We start from the raw sequence: 13,166 nt of genomic DNA, 5'->3' as shown, positions 1-13,166 counted from the left end.
GAGGACAGAAATAGTAACAGCCGAGTTCATGTGATTCAGTGCAAGCAGGTCCAGTGACTACACGAGATCTATGGGCTAAAAGATGTTCTTTCCCCGTTGATATTGTGCAGAACAGTATTTTGTACTTGAAGTTGTATGATCCAATGTTTGTTGGGAATATAGCAGTGATCATAAGGTCTTGTGTGTCATCCATGAACCTGAATGTGCGAAGTACTGGATCCGAATGATGCCACAAGACACGAGAAGCACCCGACATGTATATTTGAGATCCACAGCATGGGAACAAGCATCCGTATCAATGGATGAATGAGAAATACCAAGTTGTTGATGTATGATGGTGTTGGAGTCCAACATGCTTGGAAAGCGAAGCGCTTTCACTTTTGTGGCATCAAGTTTGAAAGAATTCCACGTGTTCACCTTGTCTCAGAGGATACACAAGCAGTCCACCGTGGAGATAGTAGGTGGCTGCAGATGAACCTGTATTGACCTTTTGGTGCCAAGTTCAATGATATATTGTAGCTCAACAGAGGATCTGACTGTACTTATTATACCTTGTTTGACAAGTCCGCAATGATGCATACCAGTGCATTAGTGCCGTAACTCAATGGACAGGATGAATATATGACTCACTGATGTGCAGCGTATAATTTCATTGTATGAAAGAAAGCTGAGGATATGGCAGTGTACACCACCAACTGCCACTTTGGGCCATAGAGAGATAGTGTGAAAACCATTTGTAATACATGGCAACCAGGCAGATATGAGCTGGAATAGAGATTTAGTACATAAATAAATAAATAATGCTGTAAAGCTCATAGATCAGATGTTTATCAAAGGTATTTTTCCCACCTGGGCAACAGATTGGTTATAGCTCAGATATGGTCCGATCCAGGGCTCGTCCATAGATCTAAGTATCAAACCTATGGTATACCTATGAAAAAGCTCATGTGAACATCCTGTCCCAGAATTCCATGATGGACTCGAGACTTGCTAGCTTTCAGCATTTGTATTCTACACAAATTACACTCAGTTCTGTTTACCTAAGCACAGTGGAGGCAAATACATCATATAGAACTCAAATTTCACAAGAACTGCTTTGTGCAAAGTATATGTCACACTACAGTAATTGCTAGACAGTAGAGACTGATTAGGACTTGGTGCAAAGACTTAGCGAAATTTGTGATGAGATGACGTGTTGGTTGTCATATATAAATTAACACCTAGCAAATACAAGTGTCTATGGCCTAACAGTTTGCACGCATGAATAGTGCATGTTGGTTGACAACAAGCCCTTGAGTTCGAATCAGCAAGGTTACATTTTAAATTTTAGTGTAATTTCTTTCTTCAGCCACAATACCGCCTATAGGTCTGTTTCCCAGCTCTCACACAGCTCTGAACAAAACCTTTCACAGAGATAGTGCCAAAACCATATTATAAATATTTCTCAGGGCTATTCTACACCTTGACCATTTTAGGGCTCTACAATAGGTTTTTGGTGGGTGGTAGTGTGCATCAGGAAAAACCTCCCCTGTGTATTACCTGGGAATTACACAAAAATTGTGTGGATTACTATGTTTTACCAGGTTTTATCACAATATCTCACATTACTGACATTTACATAGTAAACTGCAGTCCCCTGTCAACACCGTCACAGTAAAGTGGAGGAAAACACAAAAAAAAACACAAAAAAACACAAAATGTTTGTAGCATCCATGCTGCGCCATTCACGACCATTGAATATCACACCAATGTAAACAAAAAACATTATATTGTCATCCAGACTCAATATATGATATGGTAATGATCATAGAGAAATGTGCGGCCAGTCAACGAGTGTATCAGAGGTAGCGGAAAAATCCCACTAGAACATGAAGAACAGATTAGTGGTACTGGTAGAAGTAATAGTAGATAGGAAGAAACTGGTGAATTAAATGAACCTAATCAGACTTGCCACCCATGTTTTCCCAGTCAACCTGTGCAATAATTTGCTCTTTCGAAAGTCGGGCAGACCCAACGCTGCAGATGCCACTATAACAGAAAGAGATTAGTTGGGAATTGGAACAAAAGATCCAAAAAATGCGTACATGACAGCACAATAGATGCCATGAGTTAGCTTGTGATACTCAAGTGGCTTCTTCTGCTTCATAGTGAGGAGGAGCATGTGTGCTTTGAATGTGTTGTCGTGACTTGGGCCAACAAATTTGTTGCTCTTTCCAATGTTAAAGTCCAGGATACAAGCTTCAACCTAAGATTGTACACGTCAGCCGAGGCAGTAACAAATAATGAACTTTACAAACTGCAGTAGCAACACTGGCTATCATGTGGTTGACAACCTCCAACTCATCGGGAGCTGTGGAGAGTGAAGATGAAAGTAGGTAAGAAAATTTGATGCTGAGATTGTTGTATTGGTTGGCAACGAAGAAGCTGGCTCGAATGCCCTCTTTGATCACTTCGGCCTGGAATGGCTTCGAGGTTTCATACTTGTTTTTCTGAAAGAAATAAATTATTTGAGGTTGTGCAGACGCCACACATGCACCCTGTACCTTGGCCAACCAAGAGTAGATATAGTTGATGTCTTCTAAGAGTGATGAGTTCTGAGCTGCAGAATTTGTTGCAAGATTGAGAACACTTGTGATGACTACACCAACCACCTTCTTAAACTGATTGCGGCAGAGGTGAATGCGGTGTGTAGTCTGAAGTGCAGTCATAAATCTAAAAAAATACAACTATACACTGACAGAACTCACATAATCTATGAGCGGCTTGGCATACTGAGCCCATGAGTCACTAAGAAGGCATTCAGCCATGTCATTGTCCCCAGTATAACCTTCATGATCAGCTGACTCGATGAGAGCTTCATAGGCCAGCTCTGACCTTCTACCACACTATTAGCATGTTTGCGCTTGCCCTTTGGCAATGCTGGTGCTTGTACTGTGCTGGTTGGTCCTTGTATCATGTTGGCTAGCTCTTTTCTAACTCATTTGTGTTTCATAGGGCGATCTGGGAACATCTGAGTATATATCTTGTTGCCACTAGTATAAATTGGTACTGACTGGGTCTTGTTAGTGCTGCAGTTTTGGCTGCATGAGCTGCTGTTAAATTTTTTATCAGTGTTAATCATAAAAGGTATATATCATATGCCCTCATGTCGTCCTGTACTGGGCTCATCTAACTCCATATTATCAGCTGTATCTGCGACAGAGACATTTTTAAGTTGGGCTTGCATTCTGGCCTTGTGGGTTTCCCTCAACTGTGCAGCAGAAGTTTTTGGCTGTTTTCATGCAGCCATATTGGTTCAAGTGAACATTGACAGAGGTGGGGGTGGGCGGGTCCAAGTGAACGTTGATGGAGGTGGGCGTGGGTGTTACAAGAAGAAAGGCAAAAATGCAACAGGCTAGTTGGCAAGTTCAAGAACTGACCAGGGTTTGTTTTGTTGAACCTTGTTGGCCATAACATTTCCTCAGCCTTTTCCTTTTCAGTTAGCCTTTTCCTCTGTATGCTATTTCTTAGTGCAACCACTATGGTGTTTCAATGTGCAGGCTGCCATGAATATTTCCCTTGAAGAGGATCCTATCTTCAACACCTCCACAAGTCCTCTAATCCATGTTGTCAACATGAGCATGATAGCCTCAATAGTTTGGTGCATTGACCCATATGCAAAAATGCACCCCATGGCCATACTAGGTCCACATGGTCCACACCTGACTCAGATGTCATATCAGATCCTCAACCATTTGGTGGGGATTATTTCGGTGATGACTATGGAGAAGAAGATTTTCCCTTCATAAATGATGAATAACCAGTCCATGTTGATGTTCACCATCATGCGAGTGTGGCAGAGGAAGATGTGAACGTCCTGGAGAGTGACAATGAGGATATTGAAGGTGTCAATCGGGAGCCACTACAAGACACAGCATCACTGACTTCAGATTCTCCTCTGATCACTATTGAATATTTTGGAGGTGAAGCTGGGGCTCTGTTGGATGATATACAGTGGCTCAAAAAACTGTCCGCATGTTTTCACATTTTTCACTATCTATGATATTGTGTGAGAATGTACAAACACATCAAGGACATGCTGGTACCATATTGTAGTACTACTTCAGGGCTTCCAATTGAGCCCTATGGCGTGGGAATTGGTCGAGATATGGTGGAGATATGAGGCTTACAAAATGATGACTCATGCGGACAGTTTTTTGACTCAAGTATTTTACAGTGATAATCAGGTATTCTAGTACATTGTGTGACCTCCCTTGGCTTTAATTACTGCCTCTATCCTTCTAGGCATACTCTCAATCAATTTCTGGCAATATTCTGCTGTAATCCTTGCCCATTCCACTGCTACTCTCTCCCATAGCTCCTATACTCCTTTAGGGGGGGGGGTTCATAGGCTTGAAGCATCTTCTTGAGTATTCCCCAGAGATGTTCAATGACATTGACATCAGGGGACTGTGCTGGTCAGTCAAGAACATTGATATTATGTTCTTTAAACCATTGTCTGGCTCTCCTAGATGTGTGCTTGGGATCATTATCCTGTTGGAAAATGATGTCTTCTTCATCAATCCCTGAGTCAGCTATGCTAGGCAGCAAGTGGTCATTTAAAATGTCCACATACTGCTCAGCATCCATCCTCCCCTCAACTTCAGCGGGCATACCCACACCATTCCATCTCATACAGCCCCATACCATTAGAGAACCTCCTCCAAATCTGACAGCCTCACTAACCTCTCTGTCTGTTAGAAAATCCCTCTTCTTTTTCCATACATATACCTTCCCATCTGACCCAATCCTATTGATTTTGGTCTCATCTGAACATATAACATGCTTCCAGTCCTCTACAGTCCAGTTTTGATGGGCCAAGCCAAAGGTAGTCTTTTCAGCCTATGTTTAATAGAGATAAGAGGCATTTCTTCTTTGTTACTGCCTTGAGATGAGCTGCCTTGAGAACATTCCTCACAGTTTGTGAAGAGACAGTGGTGGTGATGGTGGAATTGGTATAATGGGTGGCTTGGAGGGCATTATTAGCCTTTCCTGTAGTGATATGTTGAATGATAGCCCCCTTATTAGCAGAGGTGGACGTCCTCCACAAGAGTTTTCCTTGTCCAGGTGGCTTTCTTTGATACACTTGGCTGCAGTAGACTTGCATACTTCAGTTCTAGAGGAAATTTGATGAGCAGAGAGGCCAGCATAGGACAAAGAGAAGATATTATCCCTTTGAGTAGAGGAGACGGCTTTCATGGTAATTATGACCATGACACAGGAGACATTCTGGTTTATATAGTTAGATATAGTTTTAAGAGTATTCCTAGAAGGATAGAGGCAGTAATTAAAGCCAAGGGAGGTCACACAATGTACTAGAATACCTGATTATCACTGTAAAATACTTGAGTCAAAAAACTGTCCGCATGAGTCATCATTTTGTAAGCCTCATATCTCCACCATATCTCGACCAATTCCCACGCCATAGGGCTCAATTGGAAGCCCTGAAGTAGTACTACAATATGGTACCAGCATGTCCTTGATGTGTTTGTACATTCTCACACAATATCATAGATAGTGAAAAATGTGAAAACATGCGGACAGTTTTTTGAGCCACTGTACCTCAACTGAAGAGATCCAAGTACATGAATTACTCAGCTGCTATGAAGGGAAGCACAGAAAATCCCTGGGCTCCATTTAATTTGCAGATGGACTGGGAAGTTGCACACTAGGCAAAAGTACAAGGTCTGGGATTGACCGCATTCACCAATCTCCCAGCAACCGAAGGCGTATGTATAATAAATTTATTTAGCATTTTGACATGGAAGCTCACATCCAACATTATATCAGGTCCACGAAGCACTTGGTCTGTCTTACAAGAACTCAGTCGAACTCAACAAGATTATCAATACCAAAACTCCATCACCACTAAAGACCCCACCTCACAAACCAAAACGAAAAACGCACCTTTAAAGCCCCAAACATGCCACGGCACTCTCCCACCACGAAATACGGTGCAAATTCAGATACTGACTCTGAGGCTGGGCAACACGCAGATAATAGTCAAGTTCTTTGGTGGGTTGTGAGCACATGAGGGCGAGTCTGCCTGCGCTGGAGGAAGTAGACGCTTGTTGGTGTGGGAGGAGGAGGGGGAAAGAGAGCGAAGAGGAACAGAGGAGGAAAGGGATTAGGGAGACAACATAAAAAACACCACGCACACACGCACCATTCGGATACCGCGTCACATTACACTCCAACACTCTCGCAGTCTTATGAACATCCATACCTCAAACATAAACGCGGAAAGTACGAGGTGGAAGATGAGTCGCAGATCAGGCGTCGGGCGCCTTCTGTAATAAACAAAGATGAGTGAGTAAAGGTAGACCTGATGCGATATATGTACCACCTGCAAGGATGCGTAGATTTGTTGTCAGTATTATTATTGGGGATGTAAGCTTACAGATGGTCATTGAGGCCGACTTTCCTTACAATACAGAGACATGTGCCAGCTAATAGCGAGGAAGGTTATGTACATATGCGGCATCAACGGTTTCGATTTATTTTGTGGGTTATCACTCAAATTGTATAATCTAATTCACAAAATGCTCCTCCGAGTACTCCACTAATTCACATATACACTAGCGCCACATATTCACCATTGATATATTCGACTGCGCAGTCAGATAGTTGCTGCATTGACAAGAGCAACGGTAGGTGACTGATATATCGACTCGGAAATGTGCAGTGCATGGTGAATGGGTGGACCGATGACCTGATTAGTTTCGAGGTTCCATAGTTGCGCTGTCTTCAACGGGGACTAGTAAGGTTCTTTCATCTGAGATCCATGCCAGATAGAAAACGAATTCCCAATTTGCCCTACATGCGAATTGGTGGATGTCAACTGCTTCTCTTTTCATCCGTCCGTGGATATCATGCTGATTTAGATCTGACCTTACCTGCACAAGTCGATTCATATCATCAAGAAGCCACAGCCAGCGATTGTTGCTTGTTTCCCATTGGTCTTCAATCTCGTGCTAACGGTGTGTGTTCCCCTGCAGGCGGCCGCTTATGTACCCTCGGACGAGGTCGTTTTGGATGACCGTCCCATCCTCGACGTAAGTCCTGTTTATCTCTCAATGACTCTCTTCTCACTATGATATCGATTCGCCAGTATCCTGCGAATTTCCACCAGACACGGACTCTATTCATTTTTATGTCTATTCAGAACATCATGTCCCCTCATTTCTAATTAAATACATTGTGAACTCCGAGCTTATGCTCTTCTCCAGTGGATCACACTCAGACATAAGTACATTATTCGCCAAGGGTTGACAATCGCCTTGGCCCACTCGGGATAAGCCCCATCTCAGCTCTCAACCACACTTTCCTCAATATGATTGGCCAGTATCCAGTATCCTGCACATCTTGGGGTCACCCTGCCGGGTGGTGAAATTACACGCAAACGACTCCACCACCGAGGCAAAACACGCTCATGAAGCGTGTCAGAGGGTAGTTCGATTTAAATTCACTCCTTTCCATTACGACCATCTGCGACTGTGGGGAGTCGAGGATTCCATGAGTCACCTGCCCCAGAGTGACTCAGGTTATCCAATCCTGCATGGACGTAGTAAGTAGCGACTCGTCACTCGTGCGTTTGGACTGGGTCGTCCGTCCGTCCCACGTGCTGGCAACTAGAATGAAGGTGCAGCTCCCAGTACCACGGAGGGTAACGTCATACATATCATCTCATGCATGGGTCCTGCGTTTCGCGCGATGAAGCTAGGATGCTTTGTAACATATAGTGTATCAGCTTATCTCGAGTTTTGCGTCGTTTCAACAAAGGATTACGGATTCAGATCTCCACGTGGCACGGAGTACCAACAGTCTACAGACCACCGGCAGACACTTCAGATATCCTGATATCGAATCCACGTGGAATCCGTCTGTCTTGAGTGACATTCCAGGGTGGCTTGTTTTTTTGAAGCGCGGCATGGTTGCGAGAATCATGAACAATGATAGCGACATTCTGTGATGGCTTGGGCAGTGGGCATTGACGTTTCGCTGAAAAAGCTCGTCAGAATGAATATATCGTAGAAGAGTTGTAGAAGAGCCTAAGCGATCAGCTTGTACAAGTACAAAGTAGAACCAAGCTGAACTGACATAAGGGAATAACAAAGGAACGACAAGCGTAGCAGAACAAGTAGGGAATACAATACAATGATGGAGGGTAGAAGAGCTATGGGTAGCTATAGATGATATGATAGAAAATGATAATGGTACACGAAGATGTTTCCTCCCTATAGTTGATTATTTTCGATAGAGATACAACCAATCCAGAGCCAGAATCGCGACCAGCATCCAGCCCCGCGTATGGTGATATCAAGGTCCGAGGTTCCAGTCGCTGCCGCGGTAGTGGAGACTGTAGGAATTGCAGCTGATGTCGTGGCTTGCTGTGGTGACAATGATGGGGGTGTGCTCTGGGTTGCTCCGCCAGTAGGTTTCTGCATGACATGGATCTTGGAAGGCCGAGAGGAGCTGGCTGCTTTCTTCCCTCTTGCATGATAGTCCCTCTGCGTGAAAACATGTCAGTGATAAGAAGAATAGAGGTGGAAAAAAGCGTACACGCTTGCCGACCGTGCACGGGACGTCAACTACCGGTAGCTCTCGCAACTGGATGTTCAATCCATCTTGTCTGCGTTGTCTGCCGGACATAATGTTTTTAGCCCAGCTATGAGGGTGGGATCTGGACGGGGTGTCGTGTTCGGTTGCTCCGCGTAAATTGGAGCGCCGGCGCCAGAGGGAAGGTAAGCGACCGAGGAGTGTGTGTTGATTTGGTGTTGTCGTGACACTTCGTCCTCGGGAGGTAGAGAACTAATAAGATAATGGTCAAAGGAGATGTTGGATTACAGATGGAAATCACGTACATCGTCGAAAAACCCCGGGGGTCGTCGACTCGGACGAGCGCCTTCAATTTTTGAAGGTCGTGGCCGTGTAGCATCAGCCTAGTATGTAGATATTCAAGGCCGTGCAAAAGGTCAAGAGACACATAGCATACATTAATGTTAAATGGTTTATTGCCTGTCTTCTGCAATGAATGAAGATGAGTGAGAAAGGCTGTTGAAGAGACTTGATGCAATATACCACCTGAAAGGATGACCGATTGTCAGCATGATTGAGGATGAAATGTACACAAGCTTACATTGTCTGATAGAAGGTGATCAAGGCCAGCTTCCTTGATAATAGCAGACACATCCCATTTGTATATGTTGTGGTCGCCGCAGCCAGTGACGAGCGACCTTCCATCCACGGAAAAGGTTGCACAGTTCACCCAGTTTTCATGGTAGAAGGGTTGTCCGATTGACTGATTGGTTTCTAGGTTCCATAGTCGCGCTGTCTTGTCATATGATGTGCTTGTGAGGATGCGTTCATTCGGAGACAGTGAAATAGCATAGACATCACTAGCACTTTTGTGTCCCTCCAGAACAGCGGTTTCGGTCCAGGTGGCGGTGTCGAATTTCTTGATTTGATGGGGTGGCGTGACGGCGATAAGTGTATTTCCGTCTGAGGTCCATGCCAGACAGAGAACTGGGAAGTCGAGTGTTTTGAGCAATTGACCTGTGTTAACATCCCAGACTTTCAGCTTGTGCGTGCCCGTCGCAATCATCGTACCATCGGGTATGGCGCTGGATCTGTTCAACTATTCTTCACATGCAAAACTCACACACGCACAGACGCCACACACACACAAACGAGACGCACACATAATCACTCCGTCGCATACACACTCTCGTACCGTAGAAAAATTAGTACTGCACTATTAGATCTGACATGATTCGATAATCAATTTATATTGCAGACAAGGCTGCTGATGAAGGGTTCTATAAACAAATCTTTTTAAGGCCCGGCTGGTAGACGAGATGGAGCGATGAGAAGTGAGTAGGTCTCGGAGTGAAACGCACTGAGAGTCGCCAGCATTGGCAGCAAAGCCTCGAATCTTTTTAAGGCCTGGCCGGTGGACGAGACGGAGTGATGAGAAGTGAGTAGGTCTCGGAGTGATGATCAATTTATATTGCAGACAAGGCTGCTAATGAAGGGTTCTATAAGCGCCAATCAAGTAGAGTCCAAGGGCAAAAAAAACGCACCGAAGCCGCCAGCATTGGCAGCAAAGCCTCGGCTGGTGGACGAGAGCGAGAAAAGAAGACGGAAAGCTGCCAGTATTGGTGTCAAAAAGATGTTCGCGCTGGGTGGATCCTTGATGTAAGTGTCGATGAGAAGGGCCATCAGCAATAAGTGCCCAAATCTAACAAGGTCCGGCAAGGTCCGGAGAGTCTCCCACGGCCACATGATGCCTTCCGAGGCTTGAATGTATTTGTTCGTCATTATGCAAGGTGCGCATACTCGTCTCGTAAGGCCTCACTAGACTCTTTCAACCTCACGGCAGCCTTGCGAGGCGTTTCAAGATCGGCTCAGCAGTTGTCGGCAGCTCTGATCACGGAGCCTGGCCCAATGTTGACACGTGCAGAGTTGGATACCTTGGGGCATCAATGAATTTTATGAATGATCATAGTGCAGTACTAATTTTCCTACAATACAAGAATGTGTATGCGAAGGAGTGATTATGTGTGCGTCTCGTTTGTGTGTGTGTGGCGTCTGTGCGTGTGTGAGTTTTGCATGTGAAGAATAGTTGAACAGATCCAGCGCCATAATCGGGTGAGTAGCAAACTGCCTCCACCCAGCCATCTTTCCCTTCCTTGATTGGTCCAAGGATCATCTTTGCACTCTCGACGTCCCATACTCTCAATGTCCCACCGTCGCACCCGCTCACCACTCGCCCTCCATCTGGACTCCAGCACACATACCGCACTTGCTCCGTGTGCCCCGTCAATCTTTTGATGACCTTGCCTGTGTCAATTTCCCACAATCTCACTGTACCATCCTCACTCCCACTTGCTACTGTCTTGCCGTCTGGCGAAAGTGCTATGGCAATCACATATCCACTTCCTTCGTCCATCCAGGCCTTCCCGACCTGCATACCGCTCTCCAAGTCCCAGACTCGAAGTGTGCCGTCCCATGAACAGGTGATAATCCGTCGGTTATCGGGCAGCCGGAGGACGCCAGAGACGATGCTGGTGTGTCCTTGCATCTTTTGGGGAGGCTTTGTCGCTGATTTCTCTTGCTTTTCAGGGACTCGTGAAGACATGATATTAGTTCGGAAACTTCATCTAATAGGAGCGGGACAATTTCAGCTCTTGTCCACCAAACGAACGCCATCACTCACTCAGAGGTACTTGGTTTTACACAGAACACACGTGCCCCGGACGAATGAAAGCTGATAAGAAATGGACTTATTGTTTGATGCTCGCCAGAGCTAGATGGAGGTTGCTGTTCAAGTCCTGTACATGTGCGTCTTCCTTGCTTTATCCTCATGTTCGCTTCACAGCTTGCTGTGCCGATCAAGCGCACGAGTCACGTTGTCTGACAACCACCTTCTTCATTGATATTGACATCTCAGAATCACGTGTGGTAGTCCTGTTATCAAGCGAGCCCGCATTTCTATCGTTCTTCACCCGCCCTTATCTCCATTGCCAGCAAGAAATATCTCTGAGACTCGGAGACGTCCATCCAACTCCACTCGTTGTATTCTCTAGCACGTGTCTCGTACATTATCTCAGCACGCAGTTCCCGTATCTCTGCAAACATCTCCCGGTTGACAACCATTTACCAATATCGATACCTCAATGACTCAATCATCAAGCAGGAACGCACTAGTACTGCTTGGATTCTTGAACATCTTTTTCTCGCGCGAATCAGGTATATGCTCTGCACCATGAGCTCAGGGCATGTCTCACCTACTGGACTTCAGGAAGCTGTCAAGCGCCATCCTTATCCGAGAGTCTATGCGCTACTGAAGAAGACTCTTCCCCTTCCTCGCTTCTCCGTGCAGAGCGGCAGTGCCTTCTCCATGTGCGCAAATTTCTTCCTTTCCGAATCTGCACCACAGATTAGATCATCACCGATTTACTGCTCTTGCCTCGAGTCTATCTAAGATTGCAGTGGATAAATACGACACTGAGTAGTATGAGATAATTGGGCCTGTATCGCTATCGTTCTTCTGCCATCGCACCTTCCCACATCTCGGATGATTGTCCGACGTGTAGCGAATTTGCCACAACGACAACTTTGCTAGAGCACCTAACATCATCATTCCGACTTCGAATGGTTATGACTGCCCCTTTCAATGGTGCAATCAAGCTACTATGCACTGACTCGTAAACTACAGCTAAACAAGTTCTGAAGACAGTCGCATGCAGTCTTCCTAATTGATATTGCCGTTTACTACGAAGCTTTATCCGCAAATTTGTGCTGCAACTGCTATGGCTGACCATGCTCGAGCTGCCAAGACAATCGTTTACAGTTATCAATGCTCGCAGGTTTCTCTCCAAAACATTCTCGCATAAGCACTCACATCTCACAATCCTCTACAGGACGGCCGATTTCGGGCTTGCCGGGCCTGTCGCACTCTACATACTTGCCATGTCCGACTACTTGATCCTCATATAGTGCCCCACTCCAGTGGGCGTGCGGAAACATCGTGCTGCCAACATGACTGTACACAAGTCTGAGGAATGATTGCAAGGACGATGACGAAAAGGGACGGGTAGACCTTGCGATCCATGTACATTGCTCATCCCAATATCCCAGTAAGTAGCCAGCCAAAAATCTGCGCAGGTCAAACTTACAGCGTATCGACGTCCCAAAGCCGCACGGTTATGAATTCCTACCTTACTTGTTTTATTTTCCGTCCAGTAAAAAACAGTCGTGAAGAACATGGAGCATGCACTCGAGGACTCCCCGCAGTCGTTTGGGCGGGCGACTATATCTGTTTCGGTGAGCTGTGGTCTAATATTCAAGTTCAGAAGTGGGTACTTATAGACGTAGCGTACCGGCAACGGTGTCGAGCTCGACGAGTCGATTTACTCCATGTTCCGGCTGTTATCGCAACTCACACAACTTGACTCTGTGCCATGTGGAAAGAGAGCATTAGGGAAGTGAGTATTATTTCCACCCTCTCTCCATTACGCCTCAGCTATCTTATTGTGAGGAGTTCTGCACCTGTATCGTCGAAGCACTCTCATATGTAATCACATTGCTGTTCTGTTTTGCAAAGAAGCTCCCACCTGCATCGC

The 13,166-nt window shown here is 45.5% G+C and overlaps 3 protein-coding genes across 3 annotated transcripts; 2 read left to right on the top strand and 1 right to left on the bottom strand.

Annotated features, from left to right (window-relative positions):
- Positions 1-1,937: 1,937 nt before the first annotated feature.
- EDB91DRAFT_1085582 (uncharacterized protein) lies at positions 1,938-2,807 on the bottom strand (the record flags this gene model as incomplete). Its single annotated transcript, XM_041315914.1, has 5 exons — positions 1,938-2,028; positions 2,085-2,245; positions 2,298-2,489; positions 2,544-2,693; positions 2,748-2,807. The coding sequence occupies 5 exons, from the start codon at positions 2,805-2,807 to the stop codon at positions 1,938-1,940; spliced, it is 654 nt and encodes a 217-aa protein (XP_041172819.1).
- Positions 2,808-9,735: 6,928 nt separating this feature from the next.
- Positions 9,736-10,573, top strand: EDB91DRAFT_1338918 (uncharacterized protein). Its single transcript, XM_041325641.1, has 2 exons — positions 9,736-10,236; positions 10,368-10,573. The coding sequence occupies exons 1-2, from the start codon at positions 10,067-10,069 to the stop codon at positions 10,525-10,527; spliced, it is 330 nt and encodes a 109-aa protein (XP_041172818.1). The 5' UTR covers positions 9,736-10,066; the 3' UTR covers positions 10,528-10,573.
- A 722-nt stretch (positions 10,574-11,295) lies between these two features.
- On the top strand, positions 11,296-12,025 carry EDB91DRAFT_1158203 (uncharacterized protein; the record flags this gene model as incomplete). Its single annotated transcript, XM_041319697.1, has 4 exons — positions 11,296-11,452; positions 11,492-11,595; positions 11,628-11,821; positions 11,843-12,025. Exons 1-4 carry the CDS (start codon positions 11,379-11,381, stop codon positions 12,023-12,025), a joined length of 555 nt encoding a protein of 184 aa, XP_041172817.1. The 5' UTR covers positions 11,296-11,378.
- Positions 12,026-13,166: the final 1,141 nt, after the last annotated feature.

The sequence above is a fragment of the Suillus paluster genome, assembly GCF_016628075.1.
Source record: "Suillus paluster strain FC165 chromosome Unknown EDB91scaffold_74, whole genome shotgun sequence".
In the NCBI taxonomy this organism is placed as follows: Eukaryota; Fungi; Basidiomycota; class Agaricomycetes; order Boletales; family Suillaceae; genus Suillus; species Suillus paluster.
Note: the sequence above shows the minus strand (reverse complement) of the source record. Positions and strands in the feature narration are given on the sequence as shown.